Here is a 27783-nt window from a genome sequence, read left to right as displayed (position 1 = left end):
CCACTCCAAAACTATTGGAACTGATATCGGAATACAGCAAAGTTGCAGGATACAAAATTAACACACAGAAATCCGTGGCTTTCCTATACACTAACAATGAACCAATAGAAAGAGAAATCAGGAAAAGAACTCCTGCATCAAAAAGAATAAAATACCTAGGAATAAACCTAACCAAAGAAGTGAAAGACCTATACCCGGAAAACTACAAGTCACTTTTAAGAGAAATTAAAGGGGACACTAACAAATGGAAACTCATCCCATGCTCGTGGCTAGGAAGAATTAATATCGTCAAAATGGCCATCCTGCCCAAAGCAATATACAGATTTGATGCAATCCCTATCAAATTACCAGCAACATTCTTCAACGAACTGGAACAAATAGTTCAAAAATTCATATGGAAACACCAAAGACCCCGAATAGCCAAAGCAATCCTGAGAAAGAAGAATAAAGTGGGGGGATCTCACTCCCCAACTTCAAGCTCTACTACAAAGCCACAGTAATCAAGACAATTTGGTACTGGCACAAGAACAGAGCCACAGACCAGTGGAACAGATTAGAGACTCCAGACATTAACCCAAACATATATGGTCAATTAGTATTTCATAAAGGAGCCATGGACATACAATGGGGAAATGACAGTCTCTTCAACAGATGGTGCTGGCAAAACTGGACAGCTTCATGTAAGAGAATGAAACTGGACCATTGTCTAACATCATACACAAAAGTAAATTCAAAATGGATCAAAGACCTGAATGTAAGTCACGAAACCATAAAACTCTTAGAAAAAAACATAGGCAAAAACCTCTTAGACATAAACATGAGTGACCTCTTCTTGAACATATCTCCCCGGGCAAGGAAACAGCAGCAAAAATGAACAAGTGGGACTATATTAAGCTGAAAAGCTTCTGTACAGCAAAGGACACCATCAGGAGAACAAAAAGGTATCCTACAGTATGGGAGAATATATTCATAAATGACATATCCAATAAAGGGTTGACATACAAAATATATAAAGAGCTCACGCACCTCAACAAACAAAAAGCAAATAATCCAATTAAAAAATGGGCAGAGGAGCTGAACAGACTCTTCTCCAAAGAAGAAATTCAGATGGCCAACAGGCACATGAAAAGATGCTCCACATCGCTAATCATCAGAGAAATGCAAATTAAAACCACAATGAGATATCACCTCACACCAGTTAGGATGGCCACCATCCAAAAGACAAACAACAACAAATGTTGGCAAGGATGTGGAGAAAGGGGAACCCACCTACACTGCTGGTGGGAATGTAAATTAGTTCAACCAACTGTGGAAAGCAGTATGGAGGTTCCTCAAAAAAGTCAAAATAGAAATACCATTTGACCCAGGAATTCCACTCCTAGGAGTTTACCCTAAGAATGCAGGAGCCCAGCTTGAAAAATACATATGCACCCCTATGTTTATCACAGCACTATTTACAACAGCCAAGAGATGGAAGCAACCTAAGTGTCCATCAGTAGATGAATGGATAAAGAAGATGTGGTACATATACACAATGGAATACTATTCAGCCATAAGAAGAAAACAAATCCTACCATTTGGGACAACATGGATGGAGCTAGAGGGGTATTATGCTCAGTGAAATAAGCCAGGCAGAGAAAGACAAGTAGCAAATTATTTCACTCATAAGTGAAGTATAAGAACAAAGAAAAAACTGAAGGAACAAAACAGCAGCAGACTCACAGAACCCAAGAATGGACTAACAGTTACCAAAGGGAAAGGGACTGGGGAGGATGGGTGGGAAGGGAGGGTTAAGGGGGGGAAAGGGGCATTATGATTAGCACACATTATGTGGGAGGGGGGACAGGGGGAAGGCAGTACAACACAGAGAAGACAAGTAGTGATTCTATAGTACCTTACTATGCTCATGGACAGTGACTGTAATTGGGGTATATGGTGGGGACTTGATAATGGGAGGAGTCTAGTAACCATACTGTTGCTCATGTAATTGTACATTAACGGTACCAAAATAAATAAATAAATAAATAAATAAGTGTGTCTCCTCATTTCCAAGGAACTGGAGGGTGTCAGGAGTTAGCTCATCTCTTTGTTCATTTCCGGCTTGATTCTACTTTGCCTAAGAACATACCCTGGATGGTTTCCGTCTGCTGACAAATGTCGAGGTTTGGTCAGGTTTTGTAAGTATTCTGTGAGTCCTTAAAGAGGGCACAGTAGCCTGCTGCTGTGGGGTTCGCTATTCTATACATTAGGTCAAATGTGTGAATGGTGGTTTTCAAACCCTTATGCTGGCTAGCATGTATGGGTAGGATTCAGCTAAGGTGAACTGCTGTGACAAGGAACTCCCCCTCAAAATCTCCTGCATTGGTGGGGCAGGGGTTCAGCCCCCCAACACCTTCCTGGTGCCCCAGGCCAATGGGGAGGCTCCACATCCTCCCCAGAGGCTGTCCAGGGACCTCAGGAAGGAAGAAACAAGAGGAGAGACAAAGCCAGGATGAGCTTTTTTGGTAATTTTTGTACTCTTTAACCAACCCCTTCCTATTTCCCCCACCCCCTGGCAACCACACGATTACTCTGTTCCCAAGTTCAACATTCTTTCTTCCTTAAGATTCCACTTGTAGTATTTGTCTTCTCTGCTCTGCCTGGTTTATTTCATGCAGCACTGTACCCTCCAGGTCCAGCCATGTCATCCCACATCACAGGGTTTCCTCCTTTCTTAAGGCCTGAGCAGTGTTCCACTGAGTCTATATACCACATTTTCTTGATTCACTCATTTGTCAATGGACATTCAGGGTGTTACCATACCTTGGCTATTGTGAAAATGCTGTGGTGAGCAGGGGAATACAGGTAGCTCTTCAAGATAATGATTTCGTTTGGACATATATCCAGAAGTGGGATTGCTGTTTATTAGGTATTTCTATTTTTAGGTTTTTGAGGAACTCCCATCCTGCTTTTCACAGTGGCTGCACCAATTTAGAGCCTCACCCACAGTGCACAAGGGGTCCCTTTTCTCCACATCCTTGCCAACATCTGTTATTTCTTGTCTCTTTGATGACAGACATTCCAACAGGTGTGAGGTGGTATCTCACTAGTGTTTGGATTTGGATTTGCATTTCCCTGATGATGAGTGATGTTGGGCATTTTTTCATGTGTCTGTTGACCATCTGTAGGTCTTCCTTGTAAAAATTCTATTCAGGTCCTCTGCTCATTTTAGTTCCTTGTATATTCTAGATATCCACCCCTTAGCAGATATTTGGTCTGCAAATATTTTGTCCCACTCCATAGAATGCCTCTTCATTTTGTGGTTTCTTTTGCTGTGCAGGTTTTAATTTGATGGAGTCCCACTCATTCATTTTTGCTCATTTCCAGTGCTCTTGATGTCACATCCAGGAAACTGCCAAGACCAATGTCGAGGAGATTAGCATCTCTGTTCTCTTCTAGGAGCTTTATGGTTTCAAGATCTTATGTTCAAGCCTTTAATCCATTTCTAGGTCATTTCTGAGTGGTATAGGATAGTGGTCCAGCTTCATTCTTTTGCATGTGACTGCCCGGTTCTCCCAGCACCATTTATTGAACAGACTATCCTTTCCCCATATTCTTGGCTCCTTTGGCATAAATTAATTGGCCACATATGTGTGGGTTTAGTTCTTGGTCTTCTATTCTGTTCCACTGATCTATGTTATGTGCCTGTTTTTATGCCAACACTATACTATTTTGATTAATACATTCTTAAAATACGTAGTTTGGAGTGTAATGCCTCCAGCTTTGTTCTTCATGCTCAAGAGTGCTTTGGGGTCTTTTGTGGTTCTGCACCAATTTTAGGACTGTTTGTTCTGTTTCTGTGAAAAATACCATTGGAATTTTGACAGAGACGGCACTGCGTCTGTAGATTGCTTTGGGTAGTACAGTCATTTTAACAATATTAATTCTTCCTATTCATGAACATAGAATAGCTTTCCATTTATTTGTCTTCTTCAATTTCCTTGATCAATGTCTTGCAGTTGTCAGTGTCCAAGTCTTTCACCTTCTTGGTTAGGTTTATTCCTAGATGTTTTTTGATGCTATTAGAAATGGGGTTGCTTTCTTAATTTTCTTTCCTGCTAGATAGGACGAGCATCTTTTAAGACAACTGGGAAGCTCTACCCTCACTCCCATATGTGTCTGGGTTCTGAGGCAGCAGTCCAAATATTCTAAGAGCCCATGGCCAGTGAAACCATGCAGGAGTCAGCAGGCAGATGGGAGGCTCTCCAGGCCAAGCAGACAGCATGAGCACAGAGCAGGAGTCCAGCTGCAGAAAGCACATCAGAGGGCTGGCCGAGCTGCAGTGCAACAGGTGCTGTGGGGTGGGGGCTGGACTTTCCCCACTGGAGATGGGGGACTTAGACTTCATCCCATTAACAAGGGCTCTCAAAGAGTTTTTTTAAGCAGGAGTAAGACACAGTCAACCCTTGCAGTCTGTGGAAGACTGAAGAAAAGATAAGTACATACGCCCCCAAGGCCACCACTCAGTGCCTCCACTTAGAGAGCCTGGGGCTCTAGGACTTGCCTGGAGGGAGCCCAGCAAAGCTGTGGCCCTGACATAATCATGCAGCCAACAACTGGCCTGGATCAGGCTCTGTGGCTAGAACCACAGTGGGTTTGAACAGCTGGTCCGTGGCCTGACCTGGCACTGGCTCTGGGGCAAGGCACACAGGCCAAGGAATGTAATCTTTACCCTAGACCCTTACAAAAGGCATTTTAGAGAGCATTTTATCATTTTTATTAGAAATCAAGTAACCCAGACTTCTGAGAAAGAAATGACATAACAGAAAACCTCAGCACTGCCTATAAACCACTCCTAGCGGGTACCCCCAGCTCCAGGGGAGCAGAAGAAGCCCCTAATTACCACTCTTCTTCCATGTGCTGTGTTACCAGGAGGACCTTGTGACCCCAATCGCACAGGAGTCTGCAAAAAGTACCAACAGGACAATGGGGATACCTGGAGGTGCCACATCCTGAGACGGCATCTGAGCCCCTAGGCTGAAAAGTCATCAGAACAGCTCTCAGAGCACAGCCCCGTGAACCAGCTGGTCCCTAGGCCTCACTCCCCTGGGGCAGCCAGCCGAACCCAGCACTGCTTCACCTGCAGCACCGTGGTGACAACTCCTGGAGGCCCACTGCAGGGGAAGCACAGCAGGCTACACCCACCATCCCCTCCCGGCCCATTCAGCACAGGGTTAGGACCCTGTGGAGACACCGGCCACTGAGTCTTTAACAGCAGTGCCTGCTCCCATGGTGTGCCCACCGCAACAGGAAGCTGCCCCACCAGGGAGGAGCGTGGTCCCCACAGGTGGAGCCACTAGAGTTCAGAGATCTGACCCAGCAGCCCGAGGTCACACAGCTGGGGCAGGTGGGCCCAGAGCCTGGGTTACAGGCCAGCAGAGAAGGTGCCTCTGCCCACTATGTGCACTGGCCAGAGGCTGCCCCATGTGTCCTTGCCATGCTGCCAGGAGCAGGGAAGACGCCGTGTGAAAAGCAGCAGACCTGAGGTGGGGTGCATACTAACAGCAGGCCCCAGGTCCCGGACTGCGAGCCCCACCAGCAATACCCGCCCCGGTGCTCAGCCAGTCCATTCCCGGGAGCAAGAACCACAAGCAGCCAAGCCGCTCCACCTGGAGAAGACCAACATGGTGCGGTGTGCCCTGGAGTCTCTGGGAGTTAAACTGCAGTGCCCATGGCCTCATGGCAGCAAGGAGAGCGGGTAGCGGCTCCAGGGCCAATGCAGGGCACCTCTGAGCCCATGGACGTCCCAGCCCACCTCCCCAGGCTCCCGGGGCCCAGCACCCTGGCTGTGAAAGTGGGACGTGAGCCTCACAGAGGCCCCACGGCCCGGACTCCACCAGCAGGGTGGTGGCTGAGCCCTCACATGGAGCCAGCCCACTGGACAGAAGACGCACTCCCGGTGACAGCTCAGACCTCAAGGGCCAGCAAACCACAACGTCTTCCTAAAGACCTCAAGTCCAGTGAGGAGGTGACAGCTGCGAAAAGACAACACAGCAAAGAACCGGAGCACACAGCACCATGAGAGGAAGGGCAACACCCCAACATCAAGGCTGCCCTATGCTCCAGGGTGAGACCAGGGCAGATGAACCGCATTGCTGAGAAGAGGCTGCACCCGGCAGGCCCTGGCGGAAGCGCACTAATGTCAAGGTCACAAGAAGACAACACACTGGTTTTCCACAAACATAAATGCCAGGAACTCTCCACAGAACTCAGCTGAGCCCAGCATTCCTTTGGCCAAAAAGGTAGGCGGCCTTTCCAGTAGGGATGACAGAATGTACTTGAACACAGGCATTTTAATTACAAAACATGTCTGAAGCCCTGCACAGTGACCATCTCCAGAGAAGGCCTGGGTCTCCAGTCTGGCCATGAAGGAGCAAAGGTCAGGCTGCACAGCCCTTTCTTTGCAGGCAGCATCCCAAGGCTTAGAGCACAAGCAGGAAATGAGTCTCCTTTACACAGGCCAATGCAGAGCTAATCCCAGTGCCCTGCTTCAGGCAGGCAAGACACCACATGACTACAGACGTGACCCGCAAGACGTGCTCCTGCGTGACTTTGGTGATTTCAGTGCTCGCTGGGGCTTAAGTACTCAGTGTCTCTGAAACTAGTAAGCCTGACTAATACACCAATAATGAGGATGCCTGCCACACACTGGGTACACACTGGGCTGGGGAAGCAGACCCTCAAGATAGCCTGACCTGCAGATGGCATGCTGCATGGGCACCAAGCCCCCTTGTAGGCGGCCCCTTTTGAGACCACTGCCTGCAGGGCAGATGGTCTCCACCAGCACTCACAAGGCTGACTGCTCACAGGCAGGCTCGGGGTGCCTGGGCCCACCTTCTCTCAGGCTGAGGTGGGCAGAGCAGAGGCTGCCTGTGGGTCGAGAGAGACAAGAGAAAGCCCACCGAGAGGGAGCATTTGTGACACATCAGCACAGGGAGCAGAGCGCAGAGAGGTCAGCCCAGCAGAAAAGGCCCTCCTGGAGGGGACAAAGGTGCCCACTCCACCGGCCCGCCGGAGCGGCTGTTCTCCCTGAGCGCCCACCTCACTGACTCTCAGAAACCCAGTGGCTGGAGCCCCATCCAAGCTCCTTCTAAGGAATGTCTGGACCTGGCTACCGCCTGTTCATCAGGCAAGGGAGAGACTTGAGCAAGCACAGAGAGGCCCACAACCCACAGCAGGGTGTGAACGCACTTCAGGAGAACCCTGAGGGGACATCCAGGCCTGGGACACAGGGTTCCTCTCTGCATCCCTGCCAGCAACTAGGGAAGGCAGGGCATCCTGTGGATAAGTCACAGCCCTGACTTTCTTCTGAGCCCTGTGTTCACTGTCACCTCCAGTAACTAAGAGAAACAGGGGCAGGGAGCTAGGGGGTGGGGAGACAGGGCAGCAGAGGCCAAGGAGGGTGAACTGCCATTCAACAGTCAGCCACAGTCATCAGAGTCATGACTGCTTGGAGCCCTGAACTGCTGCTGTCCACTGAGCTGCCTGGAGGACCCCAGACTTCATCCAGGGCCTCTGGGCATCTCAGAAAATGGGGGTTCCTCAAAAGACACTTTGAGAAACACTGCTCTAGGCTTGCCCCACTGCCCCCAGGCCCTGCTGCCTTTTCAATACTCTGCCACCTTAGGGGGCAAATGCAGTCCCACCAGGGCATCAGGGATGCAGTTCATGGTGTCAACACAGGCTGCATTTCTGCCCAACAGATAGAACTAAATGGTGCACGTGGTTCCAACAACTTGTATGGGGATGCACCCTTGGATGTGGGGGGGGGTGAAGGCTGTAAAAGAAAATCAGCAACATGGAAAGACAACCACCCCTCACACATAGCCAGGAAAGAAAGGGGCACAGGTCCAACTCTGTCTGCTCTTAGGCCCTCCACAGGGTGCACCTCGGAACTGCCAAACAGGGGTCCCAGGGCTCTGCTGTGCAGACACACACGCACATCCCCACCTCCACCACTGGTCTCCTGGCACACAGCTGGGTTCCCTGGCCTGGCTTTCTGCTTGGTGGCAGAACGAAGGTTCACAGTATACGCAGCAAGCCCCAGTGACACAGCTGCACCTCGGCTGCATTCCAGCACCTCCCAGTTTCCATCTCTGCTACCTATCTCTAAGAAAAAGCTGGAAAATCTTAACTCAGGGTCAGTGCCATTAAAATGTACTCAGGTCAGTCACAAGAAAACCAGAGCAGGTAGGCTGTCACCGAAGGAGGGAGCACAGGCCCGCCTCCTCGCTCACCAGGTGCCCCCTCTGCCTGGTACATGGCAGAGTCGTCATGAAGGAGTAACACTGTGGTGGCAGCCTCTCCAGGAGGCTGAGCCTCTCCAGGAAGACCCTGCCCTCAGAGCCCACCAGCTGCCTTCTGCAATCCCGCCTGCAGAACCATCAACACCTCAGTGGCTTCTGGGCAAGTGTGCACAGGACCCCCAGTTGGCACACTGGTCTCACTTAAAGCACAAAATGTCTCCGGGTGGAGAGGGCACATGCTTTTCACTCTCCCTATTTTTTGTGTTTGTTTTCCCACAATGGGCATGTGAAACCAAGTTCCATGGGAGCAGGGGCTCTGTCTACTCCATAACATCCTGCCAGCAGGGGACACAAATTAGGGGTGCTCAAAATGCCACTGCCAGATGAACCAGTGCTTTTCCTCTACTCTCAGGGAAACACTGCAGAGTGTTTTCAACTCAGATTCTGGAATTCCTCAGACTCCGCAGATAGAACCTCAAAGTCAGTCTAGAGTGAGAGAGGAGAGCGTGGCACACTCCCCGCTCCCAACCCAGCACTCTGGCGCTCCTTCGTACCTGCCCAACCCCATCACTCCCACCTCCCCAGGCCTCAGAGAGCAGGCCTAGATGACACTGCGTCAGTTCAAAAAGGATGCAGCTGTTAGAAACAACACACACACTGGTACTGGCAGCTCTGGGTCTGGCCCCGAGGTGGCCCCGTAGCGTGCTGAAGCCCTCTATCCCTCCCAGCTTCCCAGGAAACACCAGCACATGGGGACATCGATCAGGTCTGGGGTACCGAGCTGCACCTGGAGTAGGTGATGGAGCACCCTCCACCCAACACAATGTTCTCCAATTAAACTCACCTCCAGGCCCTGCCAACCCCCTGAGGGTCCAGTCACTACAGGTTGGGCCCCACTGGCAACATGCTCCATGGGATGCTGACAAGGGCAATGGGAGGGACCCACACTTCAGTGGGCACCAGGCTCTGGGTGGGAAGCCACAGTGCACGGAAGCCAGTTCCCACCCTTCAGGGCACAGCCTGGTGGGTGAGGAAATCAGTTTAGTGCCACCAGGCTCCTTCTGTACAAGTGTCCCTCCATGATGCAGGGCTTCCAAGAGTCTAAGAGGAGACACTCTAAAACCTCCAAGGCAACCAAGACCTCAGTCCACCTTTCTGAGCAGCCAGAAGACTCCACTTCCACAAGGGACTAATGGCCACCACCCCTCTCAACCTCAAGCCCCCAGCACGGGATCCTTCACCCCTACAGCCAGGAGAGTGCCAGTGCTGAGGTGCCACCTCATCCCTATCTCTCCTTTTTCCTAACAGCAGAATACCATGTCATGACTGAAGCAAGAATGCCAACCACCTGCCCTCACTGGTCACCCTGGTGCCAGGCACCCCTACATGAACTGGGTCATTTGTAACCACAACCAGTGGCCAGCAAGGCAAGAAGGTGGCTTACTCCCACTTCTGCACAAAGAAAATGACCAGGAGAGGGACTCTATGAAGGCCACAGGCCAGGGCCAGGCAGTCTCCACCGTGCCACCACCTGTACCTTCACTCCCAGCCCCAGCAGCTGTTAGGGGGCACCACCAGAAATAAAGCTACGTGAGGGGGCGTCCACTGTCTCCCATCTGCCTGTGCTGCCCTCTGCCCTGTTGGCCAGGAGAACCCAGTCAGTAAACATCACCTCTCATGCACCCTCTTCCCCCTCCCATACGGGGGGCCACTGGCCAGTGTCCCCATTCAGAGACTCAGAGACCAGTCCTTGTGACCTGCTACGGGAGTCTGCCCCTGTTTCCAAGGAAGCCAACTGGGGTTACACAGACCACTCGGGTGCAGAGAAAGGGCACCTGTGGGTGAGCTGCCCCAAAGGAGAGGCGTGACCCCTCACACAAAGCACAAAAGGCCCTAAGCAGGGCCTGGTGGGTACGGGCTTCTGAGGGTTGCATAAACGGTCAAATAGGAGGAGGCTGTCCTCACTGAGGTTGTTTCATAAGGACTCTGCCTTTCCTTTCGCTCAGAGGCCTGGGCTGCTGAGTCTGGGCCATAAGGGCCCAGGGCACCACTGCACCTTCCTAGACAAGGTCCTCTTGAGCAGCCCCTCCCTGAGGGTGTCCCTGGGTCAAGTGGAGAGTCTGCTGGGGTGGCACTGTGCTGAGCCAGCCTGGACATGGGGACATGACAGGATGATGCTCAGACAGGCATGTGCTGCTCGTGTTTGAAAATCGAGTGCACTTAAATCCAACGTGGAGCTCTGCCTCTGCAGCCCTGGAGAAGGGGCCATGTCCCACCAGTGCCCCCATGGTGGGCTGGCGCCCCTGTGGTGCAGGCTGCATGCCCTCAGGGAAACATGGCCACTGGCAGCACACTGACCTGCAGGAAGGGGCAGTGGAGGGCAGCCTCCGAACAACCACTGCCTGGAGGCATATTTGTTCTGGAAGCTCCTGGTTAGGGAACAGCTGAGAAGGGGTGACAATCCCCACCTTCCTCTCCCTCCAGAAGGGGTTAGCCTCGACACTCCCTTCCATGACCCTGAGGAGCCCGGGGGGCCACGGTCCGGTCCAGAAGCCAGAGCCCACCCAGTGAGGGAGGGACTGGAGGGCTGGAGCTTGCCCTGGCTCCCTGTCCTGCACAGACAAAGCCTCCACCTCACGGACGTTGCTGGGTGGCCCTCGTTCTCACCAAGCCCTGTGCTCAAAAACAACCAAAGCACCCAGCTGAGCCTCCAGCCCATCCAGCACAGCCTTCTAACAGGCACAAGGTGGCAGTGCTTTCTGGAACAGCACTGAGAAAGCCGGCTGCCTTTTCCCAAACTGCCTAGAATGCTGGGGGTACTTCCACAGGTGGGGCTGGGCCTGCGTCTGTTCCCACGTGCTTATGGCGCTCACAACAAAGTGCCCAGGTTTAAGACAAGCCTACCATTGGATGGCGATGCCCTCACTGCTCCCTGAGAAGCGACCCAGAGTGAAGGGAAGTGCCCGTGTGTCCCACAGGCAGGCTCACGTGGACTGCTCCATCAGAGGGTCAAGCTGACAGTGGACATGCCCACCAGCAGGGCCAGCACCACAGGCCAGGGTCCTGCTCACTGGGGATCAGACACCGGTGTCCACATGTGGCCTCATTCTAAAGCCAGGTGTCTCCTGATAGAGGCCATCTGCAGACAGGCGGGGCACTGGGCATGGCCTCTGCTCACAGACCTTACCGCCTGGCCTGGCATGGCCTGGTACCCGATTCCCCCACCACTGCAGGTCATAGGAGGGAGGGAAGAGCAGGGGGAGGAAAAGGAAAAGGCAGTGGAGTGGAGATACATGGCACGGCAGGACCAAACCTGTATCCAAAAGTGGGGGAGAAGGGGCAGGATCCTGTTGTGGGGTGGCCAAACAAGGGCCTCCTGGGAGAGACAGGGACAGGATGGGAGAGTGTGAGGGCTAGAAAGCAGGAGCCTGGCATGGGCAGCACCTCTGGGTCCCACAGGGCGAGGATGAGAAAGCAGGCCTGCCTGCAGAAGGCATGGATGGCAGGCTGAGGGGGCAGAGGGCTGCAGCCAGCAGGGAGGTGGCAGAAGGCATGTCAGAGCTCCTCAAAGTGCACCAGCAAATGGCTTAGGGGACAGGGGCTCCCTAATCCACACAGAGAGGAGGACATTCCTTTAAAATGCTCTATAGGAAAACAAAGGTGCTGATGAAAAGGCAGCCTCGGGTAAGGTGGGCCTGTGACAGGGCCTGTGCCCACACCTTCACTCTCAACACAGCCACGCTCAGCTCCTGTGCCCGGCAGCAGGAGCCCCTCCAAGAAGGCAGCGACGGGCCACAGCACTGCACATCTGTGATCAGAAAGGCGGCTGGGCCCTGCAGTGGCCAGTGCTGTGGCACCTGTGCTGGCCATCCCAGATGGTGTCAGGACAGGAGTGGGGGACAAGAATGAGAGGTGGCCCGGCAGCTCCCCCCAGCAAAAAGAGGGGGTGGGGGAGTGAATGGGGTGTGCCAAGCCCAGGCTCCACCCCCCAACCACGCCAGGGCCAGGTCTTAGCTGAGGTGCTGGTGACTGGCAGGGGAAGGCAACTGAAGCATGATGGCCTTCTACTAGCCCAGATCCCACGGGGTCAGGAACGGGCAGGTCACAGGGGGAGGGCACTGCCGCTCAAAGGTGGGGTCAGGCAGCCTCCAGAGAGCGCAAAGCCTCTAACCCCCCACTCCTTCCCTGGCGGTCACCCTGAGAGCCAAACCTGCCACAGACCCTGCCCCCAGAGCCATCCCGGCAGCGCCGGTGGCAGCCATGTACGCATGACGGTGCGGCCACTGGAGTTATCAGGAGGCAAGGACCAACTCCACAAAACAGTAGTGCTCTGAGGGCAGGGCATGGTGACAATGACAGGGTGACACACGGGACAACAGCCTGGACGAACTCTAGGACCACAGCGCTGCTGAGGTTCTCAGGTGCAGGCACCTGGGCCTTGCCTCTGCTGCACCTGGCACCTGCCGTCCTGCGCAGCAGCCCCACGGGTGACTGCTGGCAGCCTCTGCAGACACCTCTCAGGGGTGGGGCAGGAGAGGGACAACTCCCACTAGGCACTTCCAGGGGGGAACTACAGGCATGGAAATGACTTGTCAAACCAGAGCTGGTGCTGAGCCCCATCCCAGACTAAGGGGATGGAGGGCCTTCTCCACAACCACCAGCGGCCAAGTGCTCAGACCGCCCAGACACCTCACAAAGTCCCATGGCCACCTGTAGGAAGGCTACTAATCAGCCCATTTTGCAGATGAGGAAACAGGCTCCAGGAGAAGAAACAGGATAAGTCAGGGCTCAAACCCCAAACCATCTGGCCCCAAGCCATATTCTCTCCAACACCTTCTGTGCAGGTAAGTCAGCTGACCTGTGTGCTCTACTTTGACAGATCTTACCTGCCATCCGAGTGAAAGGCTCTGAGCTGTCAGGGACACCTGGACTCTTGACAAGAACCCAGCCAGCATTCCCAGTGTGTCTGCATGTCTGCAAACCAGGCTGGCAGCCACCCTCCCATCCCTCAGATGTGAGCCCCTGCTTCCAGAGAAAGGCTGCCCTCTCCCACCCCACTCTGGACCACCCCCATAGGGGTAGCTCTGGGACTTGTATGACCAACAAAGAGTGGTAGAGCTGCCACAACATCCAGTGTGGCTCTCCCAGTGTGAAGGCTCTCCTGCGAGCAAGGCTGTGTGGAGAGCCCCTGAGTCCCAGTGCCCAAGTGTGGCCTGGGGCCCCCAGGCTAGACTCTGCTCAGAAGATCAGGACAGTGTGACCTGCCTCTTTCCCTCTCGTTCTCTCAAGAGCATACAGCGGAGCTTTCCAGAAGCTACACGACATGCAAAACCATAACAGAATGAACAGAGAAGCCAATGCAAGGATCCAGCCCGTGAGGTTTGCAAAAAGTCATGTCATTCTTCTCACTTTCTCCACTCTGGAAAATAGTTGTTTTTTAATTGGAAAATGTTATCTATGTTGACATATGCTCAGTTTATTCTTTTTAAATGAATTAAGAATACTTTTAGAAACCTCTTGATTTTCTAACATGGTAAATATGGAGAGCTACAGCCCATATGAACCTAATGATTTTTAAGACTGTAGAGGGGCTTTGAGATGAAAATGTTTGGGAACCCTGCTCTAGACTGGTAAGAGTACTTGTGGAGAGGAGCCTCGGGGGGAAACTAGACCCTGTCCATTAACCCACAGGGTCCAGGGATGGTGGTCCTCCACTGAAGCTACTCATTTCTGGGGCTGTTTTGAGGCAACAGACACCTCCCGAAGCCCAAGTTGGGAAGCTGCCCAGAGAGGTGCGAGAAAAGAGAGGCATCTATCGGGCATGGTGGAGCCCAGGGCTGGACATGGGACACAGACCTGCAACCTGGAGACCCCGCACTTGCTGGGAGTCACCACCATGAGCCATTCAGGCATGTTCCTGCCCTTTCCCACCAAGGACAGCGGCTGGGGGCAGGCAGGGCCCAGGACATGGTCTCCCAGGACTCCCCCTCCAGGATGCCCCCACCGTGAAGCTGCTCCAGGCTTGAGCTCAAAGGGCATGTGGCAGCTGCTGGGCAGGTACACAGAGACCCACTTCCAGGGCGGCTCCATGTGTACTACAAAGTGTCTAGAAACAGAGCTAGGAAATACGAAACTGTGAGTTCCTAGCAGCATTTCCAACTTAACATTAGTCTTTTGTTTTATTTGTATTTTTTCTTTACATCAAAATCTTGGTAACTAATGATATCAATGTATTTCTTAGTTTTAACCTACGATACTCATAAAATAGTTTCCAAATCATGAGACCACCACTACTTCAAAGGGGACCTACCAAGTGGCCACGTCTTGTGCCTGAAAGTCCGCCCGCCCGATGTGTGCACCCCGCTGGCCACACCCTGGGCTTCCTGGGGCAGCTGCTGCCCTTGGTGGCTGTCAGTGCGGCACTGCAAAGGTCACCTGCTCTGGCTCACATCTAGGGTCTGCCCCTGCTTCCCTTATTCAGCTGACACACAAGCCCACTTAAAAGAGGCCCCACTGGTTAGATTTGGGCCAATGTACTCATCAAAAGTAGTAAGACTGTAACAGATTATAGAATACCAGATGGATAACACCTCACAAGTCCTTGATGATGGGAGGCAGAGGACACTCTTTCTAGGGCCATCCAGTCAACTTCCCCACACAGCACTCCCTCCAATCCAGCCAGGCCTTGGCTCCCCCAGCATCTCAAGGAGCCTGCCAGAGGCCCTACTGCAAGGGCTCTCCCACTGCTACCCACCACCTGCCTAGACTCCTTACTTCTTGTCCACCTTCAGCAGCATGGCAGCTGCCAAGGAAGGTCCCCCCACCCCCCAACATTGCTCACACGGGAGGCACCAGCATATCCCAGGTCACAGAATCTCCACTCACACTCTATGCTTCATGGTAGCATTTATGGCAAATGCCTCATTACAGAGAGGAGGCATGCTGGGAGAGGGGCCCAGAGCAGTTTGCCATGCAGGCAGCTGCCCCAGGGCCCCATATAACTGGACCTGACACAGACAAGCACACCTGAGCTAGCCTCACCCCTGAGTCCACTCCCAGGCCCATCCACAGGTTCAGGAATTCTGGCTCGCACAGGACCACCTGGCACTGTCAGGCCTTTCCACGGTCTGGGTCCCAGGCCCAGCGAAGTTGGGGCTGGGCCCTTCCATGGGTCCAGGCCATACAGGCCCAAACCCAAGACCATGCGGCTCCCAGGGGAGTGCAGTCAGCCAGCTCAAGGCTAACTGATGCACAGGCTGGAGGGAAGTTTCTCTACCCTGACAGGAAAAGCTGAGCAGCTTTGCAACTTCAGCCTTTTTTGGGGGAGAAGCTGCACACCTCTGTGGGAGCCCCTTGCCATCATGCCACAACAAAATGCTCAATTAACACGGACCAACAATCGCCACCACTCCAAATGCAGAAGCAATATTCCCAGCAAGGGGAAGGTGCGGTGCGCCATAACTACACCCCTGCCATCTGGGAGGTAATGCAGGCGCGGGTGCAGTGGGACAGGGAGGGGTGTTCCACGTGGCAACTGTGCGTGTCTCTTTCGCACTGGCAAAGGAAACCTTCAAAAGCAGGGAACCAGGAGGTGACAACATGAATGTGGCCACAACCCAAAGCCAAGCGGTTCCACACACAACAGTACCATGGATCCCATGTGGCCTAGACACCCTGCCAGCCACCTCCTTTCCTCCTTAAGCTTCCATATTTTATTCTTGGGTGCCAGCTGTCCCTGCATCTGTGTTCCCAGGCACTGGCTTAGGAGCGGCCTGAGTGCAGTGGGTGTGCCCGGCCAGGAGAAATCCTGTGCGGAAAGAAAAACAAACATCAGCAGACAAAGAATGGGAGGCACTACTGCCAAGTCAGACAGGAATGTGCCACCCCCTTCCAGTCAGGGTTGCACAGCAGGAGGAACAGCACACAGAAGTCACCTTCAGGGACCACGACCATCTCCCAGAACAGCGCCAGGGTCGCTATGCCCACAAAAGCACAGAGGATGTCTCAGCAGGCATACCCTCACCTGGGCCCTGCCTCCCTCGAGTGCCACACAAGCATGTCCATGAAAACACCCAGGGACATGGGGTTTGGATGTGTCCAAGTTCCCAGGACCACTGCAAGGATGGCGCAGAAGTGCTGGGACAACAGGAACATCAACACGGGCATTCCCCACTGTGGTGGCCTCCAGTACCCACCCTTCCAGACAAGATGAGAGCGGCTGAGGCTTCAGAGCTGACAATAGCCCTGTCGTACCAAGCAGACCCTCCCAGGCCACTGCTAGCTCTTACCACCCAGGTCTGGCAGCCCAGTGAAAACGCCATGCCCAGGGCTGGACGCGGGCTGCTGAGGAAGGCTGACACCGGCCCCCGTGGTGAGGCCGGCCCCCTGCTCACGCTGGCAGAGCCTGTCCACTGCACCTCCAGTGGGTTCAGGTCCTGTCTCCTGACAGCAGCACAGCTTGAGGATTCTGCACAGGGTACCCGGCAGACAATCCAAGCAGGATGACAAGTGAGAAATGTGTTGCTAAGAGCACCCAAGCACATAGGGCCTATTGTACAAAGGGCTCCATGCGGCCGCCACTCTCTTTAAGGAATCTGAATGCAACACCGGCCCCAGGTGAGGACCTCAGCAAACCCAGGCCCAAATGACGGCCTGGGTGGAGCCCTCGTGGAAAGCGGCGGCTCCTGGAGGTGAGCCTACACACTCACAGCCCCAGAGGCCTGCCGGCTGTGGGAGAGTCTTTCCACACATGCCTCTGACTCTGCCTTTGAGCATGCCTTTCCTCCTTTCTACCACAACAGCAATGAGACAACCCCCAATACCACTCAACCGAGCTCCCTGTTCGGAGACACACAGCCCTGCCCCACCCCTTTACCAGGGTCTTCTCAGACTTAGAAGTGCCAGTCACCAGCACAGGGCCCGGCCACGGCAGACAGTGCCCACAGTCAGGACCTGGAGGCCTCCCTCACTGTCGGAAAGGGCTGGGACACAGCACATTGCTCACGACTGGCAAAAAAATGGGACAATCTAGACATTAACAGAGAAGCAAAATATGCATGTCTCCAAACAGTAGAGCATCATTTGGCAATGGATGGACAGACCGCTGAACATGCAACAAGATAAACTTTTAAAATGTTGTGTAAGTGAACCAGTCACAAAAGACCACGTATAGTAACTCCATTTATACGAAATGCCCAGAATTGGCAAATCTAGAGAGACAAAGTAAATTAGCAGTAGCCCAGGGCTAGGGTGGGAAAGGGGAGTGACCGAGTGACCGTTAATGCACAAGGTTTCTTTGCCCTGATGGTGATATCCCCAAATTAAACTGTGCTGATGTTTACAAAGTCAGCAATTTTACTAAAAATGACTTAATCACACATTTAAAACAAGTGAATTTCATGATATATAAATTATACCTCAATGAAGGCTATTTTTAAAAAGTCTAGAAACTGAAATTCAGTTAGGGTATCCTGATAATCAATTATCAATGCTGGGCAACATTCTCCCATGAGGCAAAATACAAAGAAAACGTTGTCAACACCCCATTCAAACCCCTACAGAGACATATGTACACAGGATTTTAGGATTTTTGTCTCCTTCAACTAGTGCAAGATTCCTGAAGGCAGAGCCAGACAGGCCAGAAAGCCCTGGGACCACTTAACAAACACTAGTCAGCTGGCCAAGAGCACCAACCTCCTTCCCACTGGGCATTAAATCGCCAACATAGTAGGTTTTTCTCCTTCTGCTAGAGGCAGAAAGCTCTAGCCTGTACCTCACCCCACCTCAACTACTGCCTGGAGAAGATCGGGAGGGTGCTACTTCAAGACAGCCCCAGGAAGGGGCTCACTGGGGTGTGCCAGCTCCGCCCTGGCTGCGGGCCCAGGCTGGATGGCGGAGGGCGGGCATGTCCCTGCAAACTTCACCCTGGAGGCCCTACCCAGGGCCAGTGGGAGAGCTGGTCTGCTCCCAGCAGCCTCAAGTGGAAGGAAGTGTTTCCTCTTTGGCATTCCCTGACGCCTGGAAGCTTCTGGACTGTGCATTGTTGGGTAAAATTTAAACTGCACTGTTATCATTTGTTCACAAATGCCTATTGAGGCCACTTCAGGATAAGACAAAAAAGTTTTCCCTAAACTACCAAACACTGGGCAGCAGGGGTCCTCACTGACACAGATGGCATGGGAGCTGATGTAGCTCACACCGCTCACTTCCTTCCCAGTGGCAAGGGTGCCACCGTCATCACCGCCCAGAATGGAGAGCAGCACAGGTTGGAGAGGTGGGCTTGCGAGGAATGGCGACCCTTTGCAGGTCAGAAATTCTGTAAAGAAAAATTATTATACATCCACTTTCATAGCCAGCTCCAAGCCACGCGCAAGAAATGTGCAGTTAAACAGGCGGATGCCAGCTGCACCTCCCGGACCTCCTCCAAATGACTCCCAGTGAACGGCAGAGCAGGTCCTAACACAGTGACTTCCGGCTTCCCTGGCATGATTCCTGCAAGACCCCCTTTCCTCAGCCGCTGGCGCTACTCAGCAAAGCCCTTTCATGGTTGGGGAGATGTGGCTTGCTCGCACATGTCCAAACTGTCCTGCTGGTTGTGACAAAAGAGGGAGCACTGGTTGCTATGACAGCTGCAACCGTTCTGTCACCTGAGATGAACTAATGCGAAGAAACCCTTCTTAACATAAGGACAACACCGTGGAACACATGAGAGGGCTGTGTCCAGAACTGCGTGGTGACACTGGGTGGCATGAGCAGAAATGCCAAGCAGCAGTCCAGATCACAGCCCGTTACTCTGTGGCAGGAGCGAGTTAAAGGGGCGATGGCTGACGGAAGCCTTGGTGCCTAGCACACAGAGGATGCCGGCTGCTGGCCACCCCTCCATCTGGGGGGTGCATACCAGCCTGGGAGGACCACTCTCTGCTGGCTGCTCACTTTGCAGCTGTTCTGCCAGGACCCCGCACCCTCCTGCAGCTGATGCTCAATGAGCACATGGGAGGAACAGAGGGCACCTGGAGGATGATCAGTCCTTGACCACGGAAATTATACCACGTTTGTAATAGCAGTGGGGGGAGGGTCATAATTGAGGGATCGTAAAAGGATACATCATTCACAACGTAACATCCAACCCACTAAATTCAACTCATACACAAAGATACCCACACTCCACCCTAGTCCCTCCTTTGACCTTTGGGAACTGCCTGTTTTATAGCCAAGCAGCAGTGAATGCCCTTCCCTTCCCAGGCACCACAGAAGCAGCAGCTCCAGGCCTGCTGCTCCTTCACAGCCACCTTCCTCCAGCACCAGTAGCAGCCTCCCCAGTATGAGGCCCACGGGATGACTGCCTAGTTACCAAGGACTTGACAAGGGTCTCAGGAACCAATCCCTTGTAAGCCTGTGGTCAATTTCTGGATGTTCACAAAAGTGACAGTAAAGTCCACAAATCACAGACCTCAGTCACTTTAACAAAGTGAGTACTGGTCAGTTTCTGCAGAGTACCCACTTCTTGTGGATACATGCAGGTAATTACCACACGCAGGCAAAATACCATCAGTTGCTTCCTCAGCAGCCCAGCTGATCAGGCCAGACCTCCACACAAAGCCCTGTGAATTCAGCTCACCCAATCAGCTGTCTACTTCTCTGAACAGACAGACTCCCTGGGACGCCAGGTTGTCTTCAACACAGTCCTTCCCAATATATGCAGAAATCAAGCAAGTGTCTATGATGCAAAATAAGGCAAACAGCTGTTTTCCCTCAACTCTCAGTGCCCATGAAAAGCCTACAACACAGCTCTCCATGCTAAGAGTAGCCAGCACTCACCAGTGCCAAGCACTGGGCCAAACACTTTCCTCGATTACCTCAGTTTGCCCTGCCACAACTCTTCACCGTTAAAAGTACTACAATTTCCACTTTACAGGTGACTTTTTAAAAGCAGGCCTGCAGAGGTCACAGAACCACCTAAAGTCACACAGCTAAGCCGCAGGGCTGGGACGGCAGTGCTGCCTCTCCAAGAAGCCAGAAGAACTGTTTGGTTCCCCCCTCCAGCGGCTGGTCCCCTGTATCACCCTCCACTCTCCCGGACACCCTGAAAGGGCCTGACGGACACCGAGAGGAAACGCACATCAGACCGTTTACCTCCCTTCCAGGTCGCCAGTGTCCAGCCAAGTCAACGGCAACAGCCGCCCAACTCCACAAGGCCCTGGAATAACCAACCTGGCTCCCGGGGCTGCTGTTAAAATCAGAGTTGGGTACAGACTACAGGACTACTAGGGGGGAACAGTGCCTGCCCTTGTGTTCCACAGGAAAGAAATAAGTTGAGAAAGATCACTTTAGTCAGAATAACTTTTTGAAGGTGACGTAACGTTTTAGTCTGTTTCTCTAATTTCCCGCAAGCTAAACACAAAAGCAAATGGGAGGGAAGGGCCGGCCGCTGCTCGCGTTCCGAAGCTTCCTTCCTCCTCCACCCCGCGCCGCCCGGCAGACGCGGACGGCAGTGCTGCCCGCGCCTCGCCCACAGCACCGGCCCCGACCCCACCGACGCCGCCCGAGCCCGGCGGACGTGTTAGCAAAGTTGGGTCGTTTTGCTTCTTTTTCCTCCTTTTTTAAGGAACTGTTCTCTGCCGGCGTTGAAGTTATTTCTTCCAGAAGCAAGTTCCCGGCGGCGACGGACGCGAGCGGTACCCGGTCCGACCTCCCGGCCACAAGACACCGGGCGGCGAGGTGTGGCCGGCCTGACCTGGGTCGCCTCCAGGGGCGCACGGCGCCGCCCCCAGTCCCGGCCCCACATTCCCAGCTCCCAGACCCCGCGCCCCGGCCCGGCCCCACGCCCCGACCCCATGAGCCCCGTTCCGACCCCGCGCCCCAGACTGGCCCCACTCTTCGGCCCGGCCCCGAGCCTCGGCCGGGCACCCCGACCCCCAGGGCCAGGTCCCGGCCGCGCTTCCCGACCTCACGCCCCGCGCCGAGCAGCTCCCGTCCCCATCCCCGTCCCCGCGGAGACGCCCCTCGCTGCTCCGGCGCGCTCCGCCCGGGCCGTTGTTCTTGGCTGGTGCTGCCCGCGGCGGGCCTCGCACTCCTCCAGCTGCCGGCCGGCCGACTCACCCCATGAGCCAGTCCATGGCTGCGCGGGGCCCGCCGCCCAACACGCTCGGCCCTCAGCCCGCGGCGGCGGCGGCGGCCGGAAGTAAACACTCGCTCGCTCGCTCCCACACGCGCGCCGCGGGCGCAGCCGGAGGTGACGCGAAGCGCGCCGCCTGCTGGGAAATGTAGTGCCGGCTGCGCCTGCGCCCCGCGGGCTCCCCCACACCCCGCACAGAGAGGCCAGTCCGCGACCTGGAACTTGCCCCAACCTCTCCCCGTCTCTGGGCTGTCCCCCCGCCCCAACTGCCCTTCCAAACACACCCGCACTGCCCCCCCACCCCCCGGCCCGGGTTGTGCCTCTGAGCTGGGCCGTCTCCCCAACCTCAACTGTCGCCTCGCACCCCAGCTGCCACCTAGGGACAGAGGGATGCAGCCCCTCCCCATTCTCTAGGAGCCCTCCATCCAGCTCTCTCGTCTCCTCCAGGTCCCGCTTCGGCCTCCTCGCCTTCTGTTCAGGCACAGGAAGGCCCAAGTATCAAGTAGGAGTCTCAGGTGCCATCACCAGAGAGGTTTATGGTGAAAAGGAATTTATGGACGGATACTGGGTTGCTCACGCAGTGCCAGGAGAGCTGGAAGAACTGAGACCCTGCATCCGAGCTCAAAGGCCCCTTCTGTGACTCAGCCCCTGCTCTCCCTCATCCCCAGAGGAGAGACCAGCAGGTGAAACCTTTCAATCCCAGTTTCCCTTGCAGCAGAGGGAGGCCAGGGATTTATTTGGTCACAGTCAAGGAGGTAAAAATGAGTCGGCTGGAGAGCTTCACTTCCTGGGGGAGAAGACTACGCCCCCGGAAGAAGGGTGCTAGGCCTTCCGGGCTTCTGCATGCACTTGATGCCTGGAACCACGCTGCTGGAGGCGACTCGCTAAGGACAAGGAATCCGGAGACAGAGCCTGGGACACAGGTGACTTCAAAGGGCTGCTGTGCCAGCTCGGGCCATCTTCCTCAGAGTTTTCGATGTATGAGAAGTGTCAAGAACTGTGGACACGAGCTGGGATTTCTGCCCATCACAGCCCTTCCCACCCAGCATGTGAGCCTCCCAAACGGAATGGCAAAGACAGCCAATGCTGTGTCCTGGGTGCTAAGTGCCAGGAACATGACGCGATGGGAGGTGGCTGCCAACATGCTGGAACAGCTCTGTGGGCCCCCTGCTCCCAGTTCTCAGCCAGCAGGGGCTGCTGCTGGGGAACTGGCACAGCTGTCGGCACCCTGGCTGCACCAGAGGCTGGCAGTTTCTAGTTTGAGAGGAGGACCCTGCCTGCCAAGGAGGGCATTCCCAGGAGGGAAGCTCAGATTGAACAGGGGTGAAGAATGAAGCCACCCACCACAGTCCACCCTATTTTGTGCTTTACTCTACGAACACCACTCGTCCCCTACTTATACTCCCAGAAAGAAAAAATGTAAAAACGGTGCAGCCACCATAAAGCAGCCGTTTCTTACCAAGCAGCAGCTCTGCTCCCCCTCCCGACAGGCCCAGCCCCAGCCTCGCCCTCGGCCGCCAGGGTGTGCAGAGAGAGCCTTCCCCCTCGTTGCCTTCAGGATCATGGAGCTCATGGGAAAGTCACAAACTTTACAACAACCCCCTGAGATAAAACAGTGAGGGAAGACAGGACAGAAGAGCAGAACTCACCGAATCGATCTCTCTCCTAAAGGAAGAACATGTAGATAATGTGGGTTCTTCACCTCCACACTGGACAAGTAGCATGGCTCTCACGACTTTGCCCTTAGCCAGCCCCTCCACAGGTTGCATCTCTTCGTGGTGCAGTGCCCCAGGGCTTCATTCTGAGGAGCATGAGCCCCTGGTGAGCCTGCCTGCGTCTGGCTGCATCATTTCCCTTAACTGTTACCGTGGACGTGATAGTCCTGGGAGATGCTCCGGGCAGCCCCCAGGTGCCACTCATCTTCCTTCCTGCTCCCACTGTGTACCAGGAGTCCCATGTCCCCTGCTCTTCCACGTACTGGCTGGGTGACTTAGACAAGTTGTTTAACATCCCTGGGACTCAGTGTCTTTGTTAGTGTGATGGGAATAATAATCTTGCCAAAAGTGTCATGAGAAGATTCACAGGTGTGTGGGCTGGGCACAGCCCACTTTATGGCTTCATGTCACCCAGTCCCTAATGGGCAGTTCAGATCCCACTTGGTCATGTGATAGTCCATGCTCTTATATACAGTCTGAACTGAATCCAGTGGCAAGCCAAAACTTGCATATCAAGGAATCATGATTTGTTTCCTAAGATGATTTGGCTTTGTGCCAAAACCCTGGGGCCCTCCGATCTTCTATCAGAGCTCACTACAACCACCCCGCAGCATCTCACCGAGCACCACTGCACCTGTTGGGTCCTAAGTGCCAAGCAGTAGAACTGCTTGTATCACAGCTTCAGCTCAACCTTTTCCTCCATTGGGCACGTTCAAAGCTGGAGTACCCACAGGCCTCCTGCTAGTAGATAAGGGCAGCACAGTTAATGAACACTGGTCAGAGATGCCCTAGCTGCCCAGCAGCCACAACCTTTGCTTCTCTTTCTCCCCCGGCCTTCTTCTGCCAAGCCCCCTGTCTTGACAGGGTGGCCAGTGTGATATAAGTGGAAGTTGAGTGGCTTCCAGGAAGCCTATTTTGTCCTCCACACACCCAGCCCTGGCCCTGTCTCCTGGTTCCTGCTGAGAACAGGAAAATGAAGGCTGAAGTTCCTGCAGCCACCTTGGGCCATGAGGCATGCTAATGACGGCAGAGCACAGGGACAGGATTTAGGTTCCTGCTGAAACTCTGGAACCTCCACAGCAGTCCTGAGCTGCTTACTTCTGGACTTTTAACTGAAAAAATAGTCACTTCTCTTTCCAGTTTCTGTTACTTGACACTAAAGGCAATTGCCTAATCGATACACCCATCAAAATGTATGTCTTCTTCCTAGTGTTAAGGTGCTCAAGATACAACAACTTGTCCTTCACTTTGGCGGGAGTGTTTTGACATTGGGGGTGAACCACTGAATCCCCAAATTTCATCTATATGTGGCAAGTTCCTAAAAATTCATAAGATCTATCCCTTTAGCAAGCAGTGTATTATTTTAGTATCTGGAGTATCACTTTGAGTCCTGGGCTCCACGGCCTTTTGCTATGATTCATCCATATAGTGGAATGGCATAATGTCCTGAGGCCTGCTGGGACCATCAAAATCTGTGTGGGCCACACCACAGAGAGGGCATAGGCTGATATGTCCCTGCGAAAAGAGGGCGGAGGCATTCTGCCCACCCTGCTGGACCACACAAGCTCTTGGTGACTGTGTATGGGTGGGGCTGGGAGTGTTTAAGTCATAGCTGAGTAGTGAGTGTGCCAACTTCTCCAGGAGGGCCACCCCATCCAGCAAACAGCTGCTGCTGGAATGATCACATCTTTAAACCAGAGTAACACACCGTGCATCACTGCACACCTCCACCCCCTGCACAGACAGCGTGTGTGAGTGAAGCTGGAATGTGGTGGGAACCCTGCCCTCTGCGTCTTTCAGGTCCTTGATGGCACTAAGCTCTGGGGCTGCTCTGCGGCTGAATTCTGCTCATGGTCTTCTATTTTGGTAGGGAGGTGGGATAGAGGTTATAGGTTTCCCACTTAGCCCTTCCTTCCTACTTCCATCACCCATTCACTTGGCAAATGAGTACTGAGTGCCAACTAAGTGCCAGGCACTCATAAGGTGCTTGGAACAACACAGTGGCAGACAAAACAAAAATCTACCCCCATGTTGCTCGTAGACTAGTGGGAGTAGCCAGTCAGTGAAAGACAAGACTCACAGTACGCTGGCGACAGTAATACCATGATAGGGGACGAGGAGCGCTGGGTGTTACGGGTTGAATTGTGGCCCTTCCCCAAAAAGGTATGTCGAAGTTGTAACCCCCAGTACATCAGGACATGACCTTATTTGGAAATGAGGTAATAGTTTAAATTAGTAAAGATGAGGTGGTGAAGGAGCAGGCAGGGAGGCCCTAACCCGCTGTGACTGTCCTCACAGGAAGGAGAAGCTTTGAGCACGGAGGGGAGGTGTGAAGAGGCATGGGGGTGAGGACAGCCCTCGGCAAGCCAAGGGGGGGCCTGGGCCAGACCTTTCTCTCGGCCTCGGAAGGAGCCAGCTCTGCCAACACCAAATGCGTTAGGTGTCTGATCTCCAGAACCGAGACAGTAGGTTTCTGCTGTTCTAAGGCGCTCATTTTGTGGTGCTTGGTTACAGCAGCCGCAGGATTGTAGTGTGGACTCTGGCCCTCAGCCTCGCCTTTTCCACCAGGTGCCCACCTTCCGCCCAGAACCCAGGGCATCTGGAGCTGTTGTGCCAGCGGGCAGTTCTTGGTCTGGGAAATGGGGCCTTGGTTTTCCCAATTTTGCTCCACTCTGGGCTGGTGACCCCTTGAAGGCAGGACCTGCAGGAATGCCCAGGGAAGTTGTCCTCTGTCCTGGAGGGAGTAAGGGGCTTCCAGGGTAAGGGTGACTGTGGCCGAGCCTCAGAGGAGAAGCTGGCTCTCTGATTAGCAGCTGATGTGGGACACAAGCCAGCCCCCGGGCCCTCCTTTCTCTTTCCCTGACTCTGGCCTGACCCTGTCTGTCCAGTGGCCCACTCAGTGCCCTCCAGCCTCCTTCCCCTCCACTTACAGCCAGTGGGGGATGCGGTCGGGCCAGGGCTTGCCCTCCTTGGCAGAGGACCTTGGCCTCATGACAGAGGCTCCTACACTCCAGGATGGAGAACAATGGCTCCCTTCGCCTCCTGAGCTGGTCCTGTGCTTGGGACAGTCCCAAGCAAGCTGAGGGTGAGTGAGAGCAGTGGCAGGGCAGCAGAGAGGGCCAGAGCGGTCAGTGTTCGCTCCATCTCAGAGAAGGCTGGGGGTCTGCCGTGGGGGAGCCAGTGCCCTGGGAGCTGCAGTGGGCAATGGCTCCTGGTCCCCTGCTTCCCAAGGCACCAGCCCTTCCCAGCCTTCCACAAACACCACAGGTGCCTTCTTGCACACCCATCCTCACACCATCCTGGTATTAGACCCAGGCTCCTAGAGGGCAGGGACTGACCAAGGTTCCTTGGTGAGCCGACGGGGAGCTGGGATTCCAGAACCTTTTCCCCCAAGCTCACCATCTTCCTACCACATCCTGCTTCCCAGCAGGGCTCTCCTCCCGTGGTCTTCAGGAACAGCGGAGGTGCTCTCCTCTGGCAGCAGCCTGCAGAGCAGTCCTCCTGTCTAGCAGCAAGGGGCTGAGCTGCCTCAAAAGACCTTCGGGCTCCAGCACCATCCGCCACAGAGAGCAGGACAGGCCTTGTGTGGTGGCTTAGTCCATAAGTGGAGTCAGGGCCAGGTTGGATAGGGGCGCTAACAGTCAACAGCACCTGGATCACTGCTGTGCACTTAGTACCAGCCAGGCGCCCAGCTCACATGTCATGCACATGACCCAGGGCCACCTCACTGCGCTCTCCATGTGTGAGCCCCAGCCTCTTGTCTTCCAGGGCTGGCTAAGCAGCTGGCCCATGGTGCACAGGGGAGGCAGTGGGGCCACATATCTCTGCTACCAGGCTTGTCACCAAGATGCACCGTTGCCCTCCCACTCCACACCTGGCATTCCAGGTACTTCCTCCTCCTTTTCCTCTAAGCCCCCAACTGGGAGCCTGCAGGTGACTGCAACAGCCCCCCATCACAGCTTTGGCCAGCCCAGGTCCACCAAGAACCAGAGACAGCCAGTGCCTCCGTTTCCAGAACCTGCCTTGATCTCACTGAGGGCTGCTGGCACCTGAGGAGAAGCAGAGCCCTTTAGGTTAGGGTCTGCTATGTTTTCTTCACTGTCTGAAGGCTCATCCTTACGCTCAAGTTCAGGTGCTGTGCTAGTCCAACCCTCCACTTCCCCGAAGACCTTGGCTGTCACCTCAGGGGTGATGCATGTAGCTTTAACCATCAGAGACACAGAACTGAGGTTTGGGTGGGAGGCTGTATGAGTGTCCTGGGTCTGCTGTACCACATGGCCTCAGACTGTGGGCTGAAACAGCACCAGTGTGTCCTCCGGCACGTCTGCAGGACAGAGTCTGAAACCGCGCTGCTGGCAGGTTTTGGGGAGGACAGCAGGTCCTCCCTGGCTCACAGATGCATCGTCCCATCTCTGCCTCCCTCTTCATGGGGCCTTCCCCCGTGGGTGCTCTGTCTTTGTATCCAGACTCCCTTTTTTATAAAGACAGCAGTCACTGGAAGAGGACGACCCTGATGATTTCATCTTCACTTAACTACATCTGCAAAGATCCTATTTCCAAATAAGGTCACGTTCACAGGTACCAAGGCCTTAGGACTTTCTGGTATCTTTCTGCGCACACAACTCCACCCATTCTAGGGGTGGTTCTCAGTCACATGACCTGACAGCAC

General features: G+C 54.1%; 1 protein-coding gene across 1 annotated transcript in view; it reads right to left on the bottom strand.

The window, feature by feature from the left end:
- Window positions 1-21524, bottom strand: part of MOB2 (MOB kinase activator 2) — a 79704-nt gene extending 58180 nt beyond the window's left edge. Inside the window, exon 1 of the mRNA XM_036875909.2 lies at window positions 21384-21524. Coding sequence (XP_036731804.1) covers window positions 21384-21400 — 17 coding nt within the window. The 5' untranslated portion in view covers window positions 21401-21524. The remainder of the gene's footprint in view (window positions 1-21383) is intronic.
- Between the last annotated feature and the right edge of the window lie 6259 nt (window positions 21525-27783).

This window comes from Manis pentadactyla, chromosome 9 (assembly GCF_030020395.1).
Source record: "Manis pentadactyla isolate mManPen7 chromosome 9, mManPen7.hap1, whole genome shotgun sequence".
In the NCBI taxonomy this organism is placed as follows: domain Eukaryota; kingdom Metazoa; phylum Chordata; class Mammalia; order Pholidota; family Manidae; genus Manis; species Manis pentadactyla.
This window is presented reverse-complemented; position numbering and strand designations above follow the sequence as displayed.